The sequence below is a fragment of the Macaca thibetana genome, chromosome 4 (genome assembly GCF_024542745.1).
Source record: "Macaca thibetana thibetana isolate TM-01 chromosome 4, ASM2454274v1, whole genome shotgun sequence".
Classification (NCBI taxonomy): Eukaryota; Metazoa; Chordata; class Mammalia; order Primates; family Cercopithecidae; genus Macaca; species Macaca thibetana.
The window spans coordinates 77,233,478-77,250,013 of NC_065581.1; the positions used below are offsets into that span (position 1 = coordinate 77,233,478).

The following is a 16,536-nucleotide window of genomic DNA, read 5'->3' on the forward strand; positions in this document are numbered from 1 at the left end:
GTAAAGGCCATAAATGGTTTAGTGCCATACCCTTGATGATAAGTGAGTTCCTACTCAGTTCACATGAGATCTAGTTGTGGAAAAGAGTCTGGGACCTGTCCGTTCTCTGTCTTGCTTCTGCTCCTTCCATGTGCCATTCTGGCTTCTCATTATTTTCCACCATGATTGTAAGCTTCCTGAGGCCTTCACTAGAAGCTGAACAGATGTCGACACCATGCTTTTCATACAGCTTGTAGAACCGTGAATCAATTAAACCTCTTTTCTTTATAAATTACCCAGCCTCAGTATAGCAATGCAAAACTGGGCTAACAATAAGGGATATCAACTTATCTCTTAAGAGAGTACATCATGGGAGAGCATTTTATTTTACATTTTTATTTTCTGTTTATCTTTCTTGTTTTAGTTTTGGTGCTCTTATCCAGATCTGTGACCTGGGGGCATGAAGAATTTAGAACATGGTGATAGTGCTGTGCAGTTAGAGGACTTATTCTAATGATTAGGCAATTTATTTCAATGAGATCTCATTTCTTCACTCTGTAGTCTCTGGCAGAGATGTTTTGTTTATTAGCTACTCTGAACTATCTGGGGACCTGTCTTGATAGCTTGTTCCATGAAATGTGTCAAAATCTATTTCTTTCTGATGGTTAATCATAGAGAAATAATGTTTATTTTCACAGCTCTCTAAAGAATTGTGATATAAAATCTAGGATTAAACTTTAAAGCATTTTAGCTAGACTTCCAGCAGACATACTCACTTCTGATGAATTTCTGCTCTAGATCCATGTCTGAGGATACTTTCAAAATATACCCAAGACCAGAAATCAAAGGCCATTCACCTAGATAACCAAACACTCTTAAGTCTGTTTTCAGAGACCTGTGCCATGATAAGTGTTTCTGATTTTAGTGTTTTAGTGTTTAGTAATGACAGCATGGTGTATCTTTTTCCTTATTTTATTTCTATCCTATTTGTGCCTTCATATTTAAAAAGGGTTTACTGAAGGCAGTGGATAGTTGGTTTGCTTTTTTATACATCCGAAAATCTCTACCATTTTCAGGGAGATTTGATCATGTACATTAATGTGATTATTGATATAGGTGGATTTAAATATACTGTTTTGCTATCTTTTTTCCATTTTCCTATCTGTTCTTTTTTACTCTTTTCCTCTTTCTCTGCTTCATTAGTATTAAATGAATATTTTTTGTTTTCTGTCTTTTGTTCACTCAGTAGCTATGTTTTTTGTTTGTTTTGTTGGTTTTTACTTGTCTTTGTCTGATTTTAGTGGCTATTTTAGGGTTTCTAGTAATACTGTCCAATAGATATATAATGTGAGCCACATATGCGATTTACATGTTTTCTAATAGCTATGCTTTTAAAAGCTAAAAGAAGCAGGTGAAATTAATTTTAAGACTATTTTAATTTAAAATAATATACCCAATAATTATAATTTCAATTAATAATAATATTAATAATTTATAACAGTATATAAATATTAATGGTAAATTTTATACTTTTTACACTATGTCTTTGAAATATGATGTGTATTCTATACTTACAGGACATTCATTTTGGACCAATTACATTTCCAGGGCTCAAGAGCTACATGTGGCTAGTGGTTACCATGATACACAATGGAGGTTTATAGAGTTCACCTTTAACTTATCACAAGTAATATACCAATTTATGCATAGTAGAAAGAAACCTTAAATAATACTCTTTCATTTTCCTCCTCCCATCACTGGTGTGAGTGTTGTCATGTTTTACTTCTCTATATCTTATAAACCTGACAGTATATTGTTACTATCTTTTGCTTTCGTTATCTCTCTCTTTTTTTTTTTTTTTTTTTTTTGAGACGGGGTCTCACTCTGTTGCATAGGCTGGAGCACAGTGGCGCGATCTCAGGCTGCCTTGGCCTCACAAAGTGCTGGGATTACAGGCATGAGCCACTACACTCAGCCTGCTTTAGTTGTCTCTTAAAGAGATTTCAAAAATAAGAAAAATATCTTTTTACATATCCACATATTTACCATTTCCAGTATTCTTTATTCTTTTATGTAGATTCAGAATTTTTCTGCCTGAAGGCTTCCTTTAATAATTTTTGTAGTGCCATTCTGATGGATTATTTTGGCTTTTGTATGTCTCAAAAAAATCTTTATTTTCCCTTCATAATGAACAGTATTTTTGCTGGAAATAACAATTCTAGGTTTATAGAATTTTTTTCTTTCTCTTTCTGTATTTTAACCCTTTTCCTGTTTGCCCCAATAATACATGCCTGCAACTGTTGTGTTTACCGTGAGATAACTTTGCCACAAAATATCTTACTTTTACTATTTTTGCATCGTTCTAGTACACTGACTTTGGAAATAAAGACATCATTGTATTTACAACATTCTGGGGCAGGTGAGGTGGCTCACACCTGTAATCCCAATCCTTTGGGAGGCTGAGGCAGGCAGATCACTTGAGGTCAGGAGTTCGAGAACAGCCTAAAAATACAAAATTAGCCAGGCGTGGTGGTGCACACCTGTAATCCCAACTACTCCTAAGGCTGAGGCAGGAGAATTGTTTGAACCTGGGAGGCAGAAGTTACAATGAGCTGAGATCGCACCACTGCACTCCAGCTTGGGCAACAGAGCAAGACCCTGTGTCAAAAAAATAAAAAATAAATAAAATATTTACAATATTCTGTTTTTAGTAGTGGTGTTTTGTATTTCCATTTACAAAACATAGTAATTCTCAATTGCTGAAAATGTCAAATCCTAGAAAACAGTATTTCTTTTTGTCTTTTTTTTTTTTTTTTTTTTTTTTTTGAGGCGAGTCTTGCTCTCTCTCCCAGTCTGGAGTGCAGTGGCACAATCTCAGCTCACTGCAAGCTCCGCCTCCCAGGTTCATGCCATTCTCCTGCCTCAGCCTCCCGAGTAGCTGGGACTACAGGCTCCTGCCACTACGCTGGGCTAAATTTTTATTTTTAGTAGAGACGGGGTTTCATCGTGTTAGCCAGGATGGTCTCAACCTCCTGACCTTGTGATCCATCTGCCTCGGCCTCCCAAAGTGCTGGGATTACAGGCATGAGCCACTGTGCCCGGCCAACACAGCATTTCTACATGTGATGTTAACATCATTCTCAAACAGTTGTTGGCTGATGATTCATTTGATGAATCCAATTTTTTCAAAATTGACAATACTGATGATTCAGACAGTTCTGATGTTAGTTATGTTTAGAAATAACTCCAAGAGCAGTTTTTGCATGTTATTTTCACATTGAAAGTCAGATTGGCTTTAGCCTCGAAAAGCATGTTTATGTAAAATTAAATGAGTGCTGGCAGGCCACTGTAGTTTTTACTCCTAAATGGGAAAAGGGTTAAAGATGTCACTCCATTGTTGCCCAGCTTACATTGTTTCTGGCAAGAAGTCTACTGTTATTCTTATGATTGTTCATCTATATGTAATATGTATTTTTCCTCTGGTTGCTTTTAATATTTTCTCTTTATCATTAGTTTTGTCCAATGTAATAATGTGCACAGGTGTTGTTTGCATGAAGTTTACTGTGTTTAGAATCTGTTGAACTTCTTCAATTGGTTTGTTTATGGTTTTCAACATATTTAAACAAATTTTGGCCATTTTTTCTTCAAATATATTCTTCAATTCTCCCTTTCTTTTGAAAACTCCAATCACATGTACATTATGCCACATTAAGTTTTTCCGCAACTCACTGAAGTTCTTTGTATTTTTGTTTCTTTGCTTCTCTGTGCCTTATTTTGCATAGTTTATTATTGATATGTTTTCAAGTTTAGGATATTTTGTTTTCCAGACTATAATCTATTAATCCTATCCAATATAATTTTTATTTCAGATATTGCATTTTTCATCTCTATACATTTGTTTTTGATCTTCTCATATATTCCATATTTCTTTTTAATGTGTTTACACTTTTCTCTAATTTCTGGAACATATGGAATACAGTTATAATTACTGTTTGTCTATTAAGTGGATAATCTGTGCCACATCTGCATCTATTTTAATTGACTGATTTCCACCCCCACTTCCTCATTTAGATTTACATTTTCCTGCTTAATGTCTAGTAATTTTTTAATTAGATGCCAGACATTATAAATGTGACCCAGTTGGATTTTCTTGTATTTCTATAAATATTCTAGAGCTTTGTCTGATCCTTTTAAGGTTTGCTCGTAAGCTTTTATAGACTGAGCCATTGCGTGCTGTAGGGCTAATTTTGCCCCAGTTCTAAGGCAATATCATGAGTCTTCTACTTGTTGCTTTGTGAACAAAAACTATTTCTTGCCATTTATGAGCTCTTGATATTACTCCCTTTTATTCTTTCCCATGGTTGTTATTTTCCCCTGGTCTTGGGATAGTTTTCACATACACTTGCACTTACCAGTACAGAGCTGGAGACTCACAGACATTCTCTGCAGATTTCCAGAATTCTCTCTGTGTTCTGCTCTTTTTCTCTGGTACTCTGTTCTGTGAACTTCACCTGCCTTGGCCATTCCAGACTATGACCTCCATCTTCTTAACTTTAGAATACCAGGCAATTCCTGGGTTCTCCCTTTGTACACTGAAACTTGGAAACTCTCACCAGTAAGTAATCTGGAGGCAACATTATGACTCATTTGTTTGTTTCACTATTCTTAAGGATCACTGTACTGTATTGCCTGATGTCTGATGCTTGAAAACCATTATTTCATTTATTTTGTATAGTTTTTGTTGTTACTGTTGTTTCCAGAGAATAAATCTGGACCATGTTTCTTCATCTTGGCTAGGCTCTAACTGTGTATTTGAGAATTTTATTATTTTTAGAAATCTAAATGTACAGATGTACATTTATCTCTATAAATTGCATATTATCAATTTTGTCCATTTAAAGTATCTTCTAATTTTGTATTTTTTTGTTTTAATTAATATGAAAAGTTAAGCATTATTTTTATATGTTTGTCACACAGATAAGATATGTAGTTTAGAATAAAACTGCAGACAGAGTTCTGAGGACTTCTACTAGGGATCAACCTGAAGTTCTCCTCAAACCATTAACAAGTGATCTTTGAGAAAAATGATCCAGAATTGCAGAACTACTTCACATTAACTGTATGGGAATTACTTGCTCCTTTCTTCCACAAAAACAGTAAGAGAGCCTTTATCATTTTATTTGCCAAAGTTAAGATATTCTGTATTTATGGCCTTCCCTTTTCGAAATATAGAAACAATCAAAATCAGAACTTAGTGTATTCTATATGGCCTGCTCTTAATGCATTCATGTTGGTTTCTAGAGATCTTTGCTTCCAAACAGTTCTGTAATTGATCCCAGAATGGGTCTAAAATCTACACGGAGATTATACAGATTAATAGCTTCCAAATTCTACCTTTTCCAAAAAGGTAAGACTTGTCCATCCATTTCTGGCTTTCTATCATTGCTTCTACTTACTATGACTTTTCAGAGATTGCCAGCAATGTTTCTGGGATTATATTTGCACATTTTTTTCAATATCCTGCTTATTTTCTTCAGGATATTTTGGTATATTAACCAACTATGTGAGGCTCTTTCTATATAGTAGAGACTGAAAATGGATGGATAATTTTTTTTTCTTTTTTTGAGACAGAGTTTCGTTCTTGTTGCCTAGTCTGGAGCGCAATGGCGAGATCTCGGCTCACCGCAACCTCTGCTTCCCAGGTTCAAGCTATTCTCTTGCTTCAGCCTTCTGTATAACTGGGATTACAGGCGTGCACCAGCACACCCGGCTGATTTTGTATTTTTAGTAGAGACGAGGTTTCTCCACGTTGGTCGGGCTGTTCTCGAACTCCTGACCTCAGGGGATCTGCTCCTCCTCAGCCTCCCCAAGTGTTGGGATTACAGGCGTGAGCCATCGCACCCAACCCGGCTAAATTTTTAAAAAAATTATGGCCAAGTGTGATGGTAGTCACAGACCATCACAATGCCTCCCTGCACTTTGGGAGGCTGAGATGGGTGCATTGCTTGAGCTCAGGAGTTTGAGAACAGCCTGGGCAACGTGGCAAAACCCTGTCTCTACAAAAAATACAACAATTAGTCAGGCATAGTGGCATGCACCTGTAGTACCAGTTACTTGGGAGTCTCAGGTGGAAGTATGGCTTGAGTTCAGGAGGTAGAAGTTGCAGAGAACCAAGATTATACCACTGCACTCCAGCCTGGGTGACAGAGCCAGACCCTCTCTCTCTCTCTCTCTCTCTCTCTCTCTCTCTCTCACACACACACACACACACACACACACGTTTGTGTCAGAGAATTTAAATGGAATTTAAATGTCTCTCTTATATAACCTGTCCTGTATTTATTTATTTATTTTTAAGATTGTCAGTCTGACTACTATTCTTCATATTGGAGAAAAAAGAAAAATAGGAACTGAGAATCCTACTTTTCTTCTGTTATTTGTTAGCATAGTTTGTTGCCTGCATGATTAAATAATACCTGATGTCCAAGTAGTGGTCCTAACTTGTCACTGCTATTTTCCTTTGTAGAACATAATCTAAACTGTCATTGCTGTTTTTCTTTGTTATCTATGAGGTATGTTGTTACCTGTCCTTGGCATTATTTTATTTCGTGTATGGCTTGGTCCATTCTGTGATAGTTAGCTTTCCTGACAGTATTCATACAATTCTCAACATTCTTATGGGCTCACTCCTAAATGCACTAAAATCAGCATACACTAGTAATGTTTTATCCAGAATAAACCACCATAAAGCAGCACACAACTGATTGCATGCTGTAAGAACTGGATTTATTATTGATCAGAAATTTAACTTTTGCATACGCACAAAAGAAATCCATGTATAATAATTAGTTTTTAAAAATCAAAGTCTGGGCCTTACTGAGCTTGTGTAACAATGACCTCAATAATTGAATAAAAAACTCCTTGGAGGGGATTAAAATAAATAAGTAAATAAATAATGGAATAAAAAAGGCAGCTGTGCTGACTGAAAAGTCAAAGATTAGCAAAAAAAGTGACATGATGCTAATGACAAAGTTAAATAGTTCAAACTTTCATTTATGTGACAAAAATGTGAAACTTACCATCTTAAAATAAGTCATAATCTTATGGCTAATTTTATTGCTTTGTGAAAGGCTTGACTCTGAAAATGAAAAAGTTTATTCACTGTCAGATGCAGCTGATTTTAAGCCAAATGAGAAATTGTGATGCAAGAAGTATACAAATGTGTTAAATAAAATATGATTCTTAAATACTCTAATGGTTGTAAATGTTAGTATTTAGCTAACATTTACTAAGTGCCTACAAATGTACCAGGCACCGTTCTAAGCACTAAGGATGCTGTAATGAACAAAATAGACAAAAATTCCTGTACTATGGAGTTTACATTCTAGTGGGGGTAAAGTTTGGAAAGTCAGAAAATAAACAAGATAAATAAATAGGTCAAGTAGGTAAAACTGTAGGATTTTACAGATCACCACTGTCCAATGGAAATACAATGTAAGCCATATATGTAATTTTCAATTTCCTACTAGCCATAGTAAAGTGTAAAACAGGTGAAATTACATTTTCATAAGCTTTTTATTTTTGAATAATTCTTAATTTACAAAAAATTCCAAATGTATTAAATAGTACGGAGAATTGCTGCAGACTGTTCATTCAGTTTTTCTGTTGTTAAGATCTTGCATTACTGTGATGCATTTTTCAAAACCAAGAAACCAACATTGGTGCATTATCATTAACTAAACCTCAGACTTAATTTGAATTTTGCTAATTTTTCCATTAATGTCATCCTCCTGTTTCAGGATCCAGTTTACGATATCACAGTGCATTTAGTTGTCATGTCTTCTTAGTCTCCTCTGGTCTGTGATGGGGTATATTAATTTTAATAATATATTTTATTTAACTCAATATAGCAAAAATATCATTTTAACCTGTAATTGATATTTTTAGAATTATCAATGTTTATTACTTTTTCTTATTCAGTCTTCAAAATCCAGAGTGTATTTTATACTTAACAGTACATCACATTTCTTACTCAGACACTTTCATTGGAAATACTTCATCTGCATTTGCATCTCACAAAATTTACAGTTGAAAAAGTAGGTTCATATACTTAGGTTGTTCCAAGTATACTTAAAAGTCTTCCAATAAATTCATGACTAATGCAAGTTTAGAAAAAATAAAAAAAAATACTTTAAAAAGTTTTAAAATAATCCCATTAGATATCAGTTTTCAAATTTAAATCTAAATTTAATCAATTAAGGTTAATTAATTTAAAAATTCAGTTCCCAGTTGCACTAGACATATTCAAGTGCTCAATAGTCACTGACCATCATAAGGACTTTTGGTTTTATTCCGAGCTAGAAAGGGAGCACTGCAGGGTTTTGAGCAAAGTAGTGACATAATCTGATTTAAGATGACTTTGCTATGTCAGAGAATAAATTGAGGTGAGGCAAGGGCAGAAGCAGGGAGACCAGCCAGGAGGCTACTGCACGTAACATCAGGTAAGTGATGAAGGTGCCTTGGACTAAAGTGGTGGCAGTGGAGGTGGGGAGAACTGGTAGGAGTCCAAGAATCTCTTGTGTTAGCCCTGACTCAATCTGCTTATGAATTAGATAAGGGATCTGGATGACACAAAGGTTTTGGGGCTAAAAAAATTTAGGACAATGAATTTGTCTTTTTAGATTTTGTAAAAAACATGTTTGGGTAGGAATATCAGGGGCTTGGTTTTGGACATTTTGAGTTCAAGATGCGTATGAGACATGTACGTGAAGATAATAAGTAGGCAGTGGATATCTGAGTATGGAGTTGAGGAGAGCTCAGCTGGTGATAAACATTTGGGAGCCATCAACATATAGATGGTATTTAATGACAGAAGACTGAAGGAGACTACCAAACGAGAGTACAGAAAGAAGTGTTAGGGTGAGGTCGCCCAGCAACAGTATTTTCAGGAAAATGCAAGCTTTGAGATCAGGCCGCAAACAGATCAACGAGAATTGAAGGAATAATAAACTCTATCCAGGCAAAAGCAGCATTAGATGCAATGGTGCAAAGGTAAGTGATTAGCCAACCATGGTATAGCAAGTCATTTCTGCTCTGCTGAAGCAGAAATACCAGCTAGCTGACACAGAAAGATGCATTAAGTGATTGACAAGGGCTCTCATGCTGACTGGGTGACTATCCAGAGCTGGGAATGTGAGCGTTCTAAGGACAGCTTTAGAGTTAACAAACTGACAGCTGCAGTTAGTTTCCTATACATACACAAAACCAACCCGTCCTACCACCGAACATATGTCATAATGCTGGCACAACAGACACATCCCTTTTAGTTTTGCAGACGAGGAGTAACTGTTGCCCTGGACCACAAAGCCACTTAGCAGCAGAGCCTCGCACCCGCGAAGATTACTAGGGAGATGTTTTTACCCCTGAGGACACCTGAGCCCTTAAGTGGGGCAGGCTCGGAGGGAGGGGGGCTGAATAAGGCGAGTTCACGCAGGGCAATCATGATGGGCGCTTGAGTTCTGCGCAGAATTTTGACAAGGGGGAGGGTCCTGGCTTGAAGATAAAGCAAGGAGTCATTTAAGGATAATGGAAGGGCATAAGCGGAAGCTCAAGGATAAAAAGCACTGAAATTCTTGAGCTGGCGGCAGGGCTGAACGTAGCCCAGTTAAAGATCCTTTCTTGCCACATCCTCTCTAAGCCAGGCTGAGTACCGCGTGGAACGAAGGAGAAGGGTGGCGGTGAGGTCAGTAAAGAGCCGGCCGAAGGTGCATCTTTTAGGTCCGGATGCTGGGAGCAGCCGTCCCCGCCCCTATATTCCTCTCACCAGGTAGGTTTGCCCGGGAGTGGCTACCTCCCAGGCAGAAATTCGGCCTGGTTAAACTGGAAAGAGCAAGAGAGCCCGCCCACTGGCGCCCGGGGAACGCCTGCAAAGTGCCAGCACCCTACCAACCCAGGCACCTCACCGGTGCGGCCGCGGCCGCGGGCTCTTCCGGGGCGGGCCTCGCCTGACGCAGGGGGAGGGGCGGCCCTTTCGCACACGAACCAATCACGACAGACGCTTCTACGTGGCTAGCATTGACCAACTGGAGACCGTGGAGATAGCGACGGGGAAATTCAAACGTGTTTGCGGAAAGGAGTTTAGGTTCCATCTTTTCATTTCCTCAGCGCCGCTTCCAGTAGGTAAGTTCTCTCCCACCGGCGCACCGGCGTACTGAGGAACGGCCGCAGCCGGTGTAGGGGCTCATTGTCAACGCCGGTCGGTGAGGGGTGGGGCGAGGTGGGGGCAGCTTGCAGCCGGATATGCGACGCGGCTAAACAAGCTGGAGGGGGAAGAGAGGCTCGGTGCCTCAGCGCGTCTGGCCGGTGGGGTGATGCTGGAGGTTTTGTTGAGGAAGTAAGAAGTGGGTGTGGCCCACGCTGGAAAGAAGGGGTGGTGGGGTACCTGCGCACAAGATCGTTTTCCAAGGACCATCTCTCTTGTTTTGCGAGTTGGAACTGGGAAAGAAAGGGGTGGCCGTGATCTGACAGTTACCTTTCAAACCTCTCTTAAATGGTGGAGTGATACCTTGCTGCAACTTTATGACTTCTTCATTGTTAAATCCGAAGACGGGGCAGCATTGTTATCAGTCACACTGAGTTGGTGTTTGAGAGGCACAAAGATACGATTAACAGTAAGACTGCAGACACTTTATTGAACAAACACCACCACCATGCAGATAAGCAAGTGCTCAGTACCAGTACAGTAGTTTCTTAGTGTTGGATTAAGGTAGCAAATCATGATTCTGCTAGATATGCACAAGAATAAACCTGTGGATTTCTTAATTATCAGTAAAGCCCCATCATATTCATATTTTGCTTTGAAAGCACTTGCACTGTGAAGATTTACTCACGTAAAGCAGGCGAATAAAAGAATTGTTATTCTCGTTGCCAAATTCTTTGCCTATGTCACTACCAGAATCCAAGCAATCTTTATGTGTATGTAGCTTCCAGAATCCAAGCAAACACTCCATCATATTTTTTTAAGTGACACTAAATTTGCAGATTTCTAGAGTGATTTCCAGAGTATGACGTCATTGATGTTATATTGGGGGGAAAAGTGTACTTGGCCTATGAAACCTTGCTGAATAAATTACAAAGATGTGTACCTTGTTGTTGTGCACTTAGCTCCATTAATACTAGCCTAGTAATAGCTGCGTTTAGATGTGTTCACAAAACGAATGCTTTAGTCGTCTGGGTTCTAAAAAGCTAGCACATTTTTTTTCTTTGATGCTAAATAGGAATTATGACTAGTTCAGTTTTTTTCTTAGAAATGGAGTCCGAGGATTTAAGTGGCAGAGAATTGACAATTGATTCCATAATGAACAAAGTGAGAGACATTAAAAATAAGTTTAAAAATGAAGACCTTACTGATGAACTAAGCTTGAATAAAATTTCTGCTGATACTACAGGTGAGTTTTTCTTTTCTTTTAAGTTATTAACTGTTTGTTGGGTGTCCTCTAAGGTAAAGAAGTAGTACTAATCACTTTATAATTTACTCATGTGTTTATTGTCTTTCACCTCCACTAGAATGTAGGCTACATGAGGGCAGGGTTTTTATCTGTTATATCCACAGAACTTTGGTGTCTGGCACATGGTAGGTAGGTACTTAAGCATTTATTGAACAATGATTAATGGGTGAAGGTGCCCAGAGTGTAATACTCTAGCTCTTCTAAAAGTATTAGCTCAGAAGCCTGATTCTTTACTGTATTTCAAATGGTTGGTCATTTGAATGGTGACCTTTGGATAATTTTGTTACATGTATACTAACCATTAAATAGATGAGAAATTGAAAATAAGTGGAAGAACCTGTGATCTAATTATGGTGGCTGACTGTGTTCACTTTGAAAAAAACCTAGAAAATGATAGTTTTGGTGTTAAGCAAAATCTTAATAGAGTATAATTGTACTTAATTATGTCACACTAACAAAGGTTGTACATCAAGGCAATTGAGTATTTTAAGTATTGAGGAAGATTCAAAGGTGCTTGAAACTATAGTTTCTTTCTAGGTGAGAATTTATATATTCACTATGCTACACTGTAATGCATGCTGGGCATCATAGGAATACTAGCATGATAAAACACAAATGTTTTATTTGTTGATTAGAGGAAGAATAGGGTCCTCAGGCACGAGGAATGTATCTGCAAAGCCACAGATGAAAATGTGTGTTTTAGACATTTCACAGACTAATTTCTTAGGAAAGCAATAGGAGGTAAAAATAGAAAATTAAAGTCAGGCCAAATTAAATTTAAAACGACAAAGCAAAGTTATGCATGCACTATATTTTAGTAGAAAGTAGAAACAAATTTTATTTGTAAAAGTAAAGGTGTAGGCTTTGTTGAAAGTGACTGAAATTTATAGAAGGAATGATAGCTTCTCTGGAAATCTGAATTTAATAATGCTTAGTAATAACCAAAATATCCTGAACAGAAGACTGACATTCAAGTTATCTTTTTAAAAAACTAACACTGAAGAAACTAAAAAGTACATTACACTGTGAAAATTTTATCTGAAGATTATTCTTGCTGTTTCTGTTGGTTGGGGTTCCACAGAGAGAAACCTGACCGTCACTAGAGGTCCTATAAATTCCAAAGGTCTACACCATGGTAACTATGAGTTTGTTGGACCAAGAAATTATCAGGGCCTCTAGGAGAAATACAGGTTACTTGGAGAGAAGAAAATGATTATATCATTTGTTTATTTTTTTATTGTAAAGCTGGTTTGGTTGTTTTACAAGTAAGTATGAGGTATACGGAGATAATGTTGAATGAGTAAGGTTGTAAAGAAGATTATATTAGGACCGGAGCAGTAAGTTTAATGAAAAAATCATTGAAGGGAGAATTTTCTAAGTTAATTAGTACAGGTGGTGGTGGGAGAGATTTAGTTTTCTATGGATAGGTAGGATGCTAAAATTGTAGTTATCCTGCAACAGCATAAAATTTTCTTAAACTACATCCAATTTTTAAAGGCTACTTACAAAAAATCCCACTTTTCAGATTTTTTCTTTTCTTCAAAATATGTAACTTTTGGATAAAGTATACCTAGATAAAAGATAAATATACAATAAATAAGTTACTTACATTTATATGAACTTTTATAATTTTAAAAAGTATTACAAGGACTTTGTGTACATTGATACTGTGAGTACAAATGCTTGACTATATTTTGAAGGAAAACTGCAATTTGGCATTTGTTTTATGTCTTCTCTTGTGATATATTTTGTTCCCCTTATTTAGATAACTCGGGAACTGTTAACCAAATTATGATGATGGCAAACAGCCCAGAGGACTGGTTGAGTTTGTTGCTCAAACTAGAGAAAAACAGTGTTCCTCTAAGTGATGCTCTTTTAAATAAATTGATTGGTCGTTACAGTCAAGCAATTGAAGCACTTCCCCCAGATAAATATGGCCAAAATGAGAGTTTTGCTAGAATTCAAGTGAGATTTGCTGAATTAAAAGCGTAAGTACTAGCATTTTAACTGTGTTTAACTATGTTACATAATATGTAACCACCTTGCAAAGGGAGAAAATAAAAACATGTCAGTATTGTGAGAAAATTAATATTTTTTTACCAAATACTTTTGCTTATAATTAACAAGAGACTAATGTAAACTCTTTTCTATGCACATTTCCACAAAAGTTTACTTAAACTGTCTAAAAAGATTTTTAAAAAATAACTTACTAGTATTTAATTTTATCCACAGAAAAAAGCAATATCCCATGTCTTTTGGAAAATTGAATGAAGCATTATCAAATTTAAGTAGCTGTGTTCTTTTTCTTAAATTTTGACTCAGATCTTTTATTACAGTATTCAAGAGCCAGATGATGCACGTGACTACTTTCAAATGGCCAGAGCAAACTGCAAGAAATTTGCTTTTGTTCATATATCTTTTGCACAATTTGAACTGTCACAAGGTAATCTGAAAATGTCAAATTCAAATTTTAAGTAAAGGATAACTTACTACAACTTACATTCTAATATTAAATCATATATATGCAGTGGAAATTTGAGGCAAAAGGCATTAAGTTGATCAGATGAGAATATGGGGGGGAAAATGCCACCTAAACGTAATTGCCAAGAATATCTGTTATACTAGCTTTTCCATGTATAAAGAGTAATCCAGGGAAATGAGCATGAACATTGTCTATGTGCTACTAGTTAGATTCAGGAAATGTCTAAAGGAAAGTAGCTGCTTCACTGAGTATTTGTAGGAAGAAGGATATCAGATATTTAAGCTCTAGCTTGAGTATCTAGAGCTTACATAAACTTTTCTTATGCTATGGTTTCATAGCACCAAAATGTACATTAAAGTGTAGCTGTGTAGCTTAGCGGTCAGGTAAACTATATGTGTGTGTGTAGCGTTAACTGGTAGTTCTTTAAAATAAGTAAACTGCTGTAGAAACTATTTCTTGTTCACTTGGTTCTTCATAGTCTGGATTTTTTTGGGTAAGACCAAGACAATCTCTTCCTAAGACATTTTTAACCTGGCCATTCTTTAGTCTTTTCTCATTTTCCGGGGCCTTTTGATAACATCCTCAGTCTGCTCTCTGGCCAGGTGTTTCCATTCTCCCACTGCCTTGTTTCTGCTACAACTGTGATCCAGTTTACTGCCAGTGATAAACATATTAACACTATTGGAAGAATCCCCGTGATGGTTTCCATAGCAGGGATTGGTCACTGGAGAGTATTCTCCAGGATTGAGGCTGGAGAAGAGAATTATATGACTCAGAAATGATTTGAGAACCCTGAATTTTTACCCATTCAGATGATTTCTGAGTCCTAGTAATTGTCTTCTCCAATATGTCCTTTGCTCTGTCAGGTTACTTTTTAGAACTATTATCCCTTTCTTCCTTAGAAAAATGGATTCCTCCTTGCTTGTTAGAGAAAATTTGGCAAGGCTTCTTTCTCTCCATTCTACTTCAAAATTTCTTGAGGTATCGTGGCTCTTAATAACAACCATAAATTTTACATCTTTAGAACACATAAATATTGAAACTTAAATTGAGTTATCTGTAAAAAAAGATGAACTTTATCTATACCACTTTGTCTGCAGTGTGGTGGTAATGCACAGTGATGCAGTGTGGTCAGATGCATTGCACAGTAGTGCATTGTGGTCAAATTATGATTATTTTGAGCACAGTTGATGGCTTGACTGTCAGGAAATAATGCAACATCCCTGAAATCCTATGCACAGTCTGTTGTGTGTGTATTTTTATAGGGATGGAGGACATTTCAGTTTTTACCAGATTCTTAAAGAAATCTCAGATCTCAGTACTAAGCTCTCTGATTAATTAAGCTTCTTAATTCTAATCTAAGCCTTTCTCTCTTTTGTCATGCTAAAATACACAACACATGAAATTCTACCACTACTGAATAAATGTAGACTTAATCACTATCAAAGATATTTTTAAAAATGTATAAACTACCAGAAGCTAGAGATCATCTCCTAAGCATTTTTATACCCTAAGTGCCAAGTGCATAGCATAGTTCAGTGACTCCCATAAATGTTGATAATATTCTGTAAGATATGTGATGTATGCATTTAAAATAAGTCAAATGCTAGGGGTAAGTTTACCAATTTGTTTGGTAATCGGTCCATACTCAGAAAGACAATTGTGATAGTTCCTCCGTTATTCTGCATTCTTTTTCAGGCTGATATAGCTGAGTGTGATAGCTAAAGATTAATCTGTATTTATTACGTTTTTCCCCCAAAATTCTTTTGATGGAAGATACTGTTTAACAAAAGATGTCATCCTTCCCTTAACTAAATGTCATTATAAATGATACTTATTACAGCATGTTGTAAGAGACTGATGCTCTTGGCACTTTTGTAATATCTAGAACACCCTCCTGTTTCTAACTGTTGTGATTGACCTTTGCTGTCCCCTCTTGGTAACTGCTTTGTTACACTTCTGTTACTTCTGAAAGTGGATGGTGGTAATAAACTAACGCACGATTACGTCAGCTCCATGTTGCAAGGAAACTATTTGGTATGCATTGTTATCAGAAGAGAGTTGATTATCTGCATAAGAAGTGAGAGATTGCTTACTTGCCTATGAAATAAAATACGTGTGCCTTGGAATAAATATTCTTTTAAAGTCTTTTTGAGTTTTTTTCCTAGGTCCTGATGAATAAATATCTGGGTGGTGGGTAAAGATTACTGCCTAAAAATGATAATTATGTTTTGCTTTGTTAGGTAATGTCAAAAAAAGTAAACAACTTCTTCAAAAAGCTGTGGAACGTGGAGCAATACCACTAGAAATGCTGGAAATTGCCCTACGGAATTTAAACCTCCAAAAAAAGCAGCTGCTTTCAGAGGAGGAAAAGAAGACTTTATCAGGTAACTATTAATGTATACTAATACTTTTCTGTGGTCGGTAGTACTTCAAATAAAGATTCAGGATAATATTTTATAGAAAAGTATTATTTATGTAGAATGGTTAAAGTCTAAGATTAAGTTGTAAAGGAAGTTAAGACTTTGAGAAGTAAAAAAGTGTTTACGACCCTGTGCAAATTTGTCT

At 36.6% G+C, this 16,536-nt stretch overlaps 2 protein-coding genes across 13 annotated transcripts in view; one reads left to right on the top strand and one right to left on the bottom strand.

Moving 5' to 3' along the window:
• HMGN3 (high mobility group nucleosomal binding domain 3) overlaps positions 1–16,536 on the bottom strand; it is a 1,231,743-nt gene that overhangs the window by 813,156 nt on the left and 402,051 nt on the right. The window lies entirely within an intron of this gene.
• The window catches only part of TTK (TTK protein kinase), a 68,556-nt gene continuing 61,412 nt past the window's right edge, over positions 9,393–16,536 (top strand). For 2 of the 5 annotated variants that reach the window (XM_050789630.1, XM_050789629.1), the window contains exons 1-5: positions 9,393–10,158; positions 11,286–11,426; positions 13,252–13,474; positions 13,823–13,929; positions 16,212–16,355. In XM_050789630.1, coding sequence (XP_050645587.1) covers positions 11,288–11,426; positions 13,252–13,474; positions 13,823–13,929; positions 16,212–16,355 — 613 coding nt within the window. In that variant the 5' untranslated portion in view covers positions 9,393–10,158; positions 11,286–11,287. Of the gene's footprint in view, positions 10,159–10,388; positions 10,650–11,273; positions 11,427–13,251; positions 13,475–13,822; positions 13,930–16,211; positions 16,356–16,536 lie in introns of those variants that run through there. The other 3 variants (XM_050789626.1, XM_050789628.1, XM_050789627.1) reach the window with 3 other exon arrangements.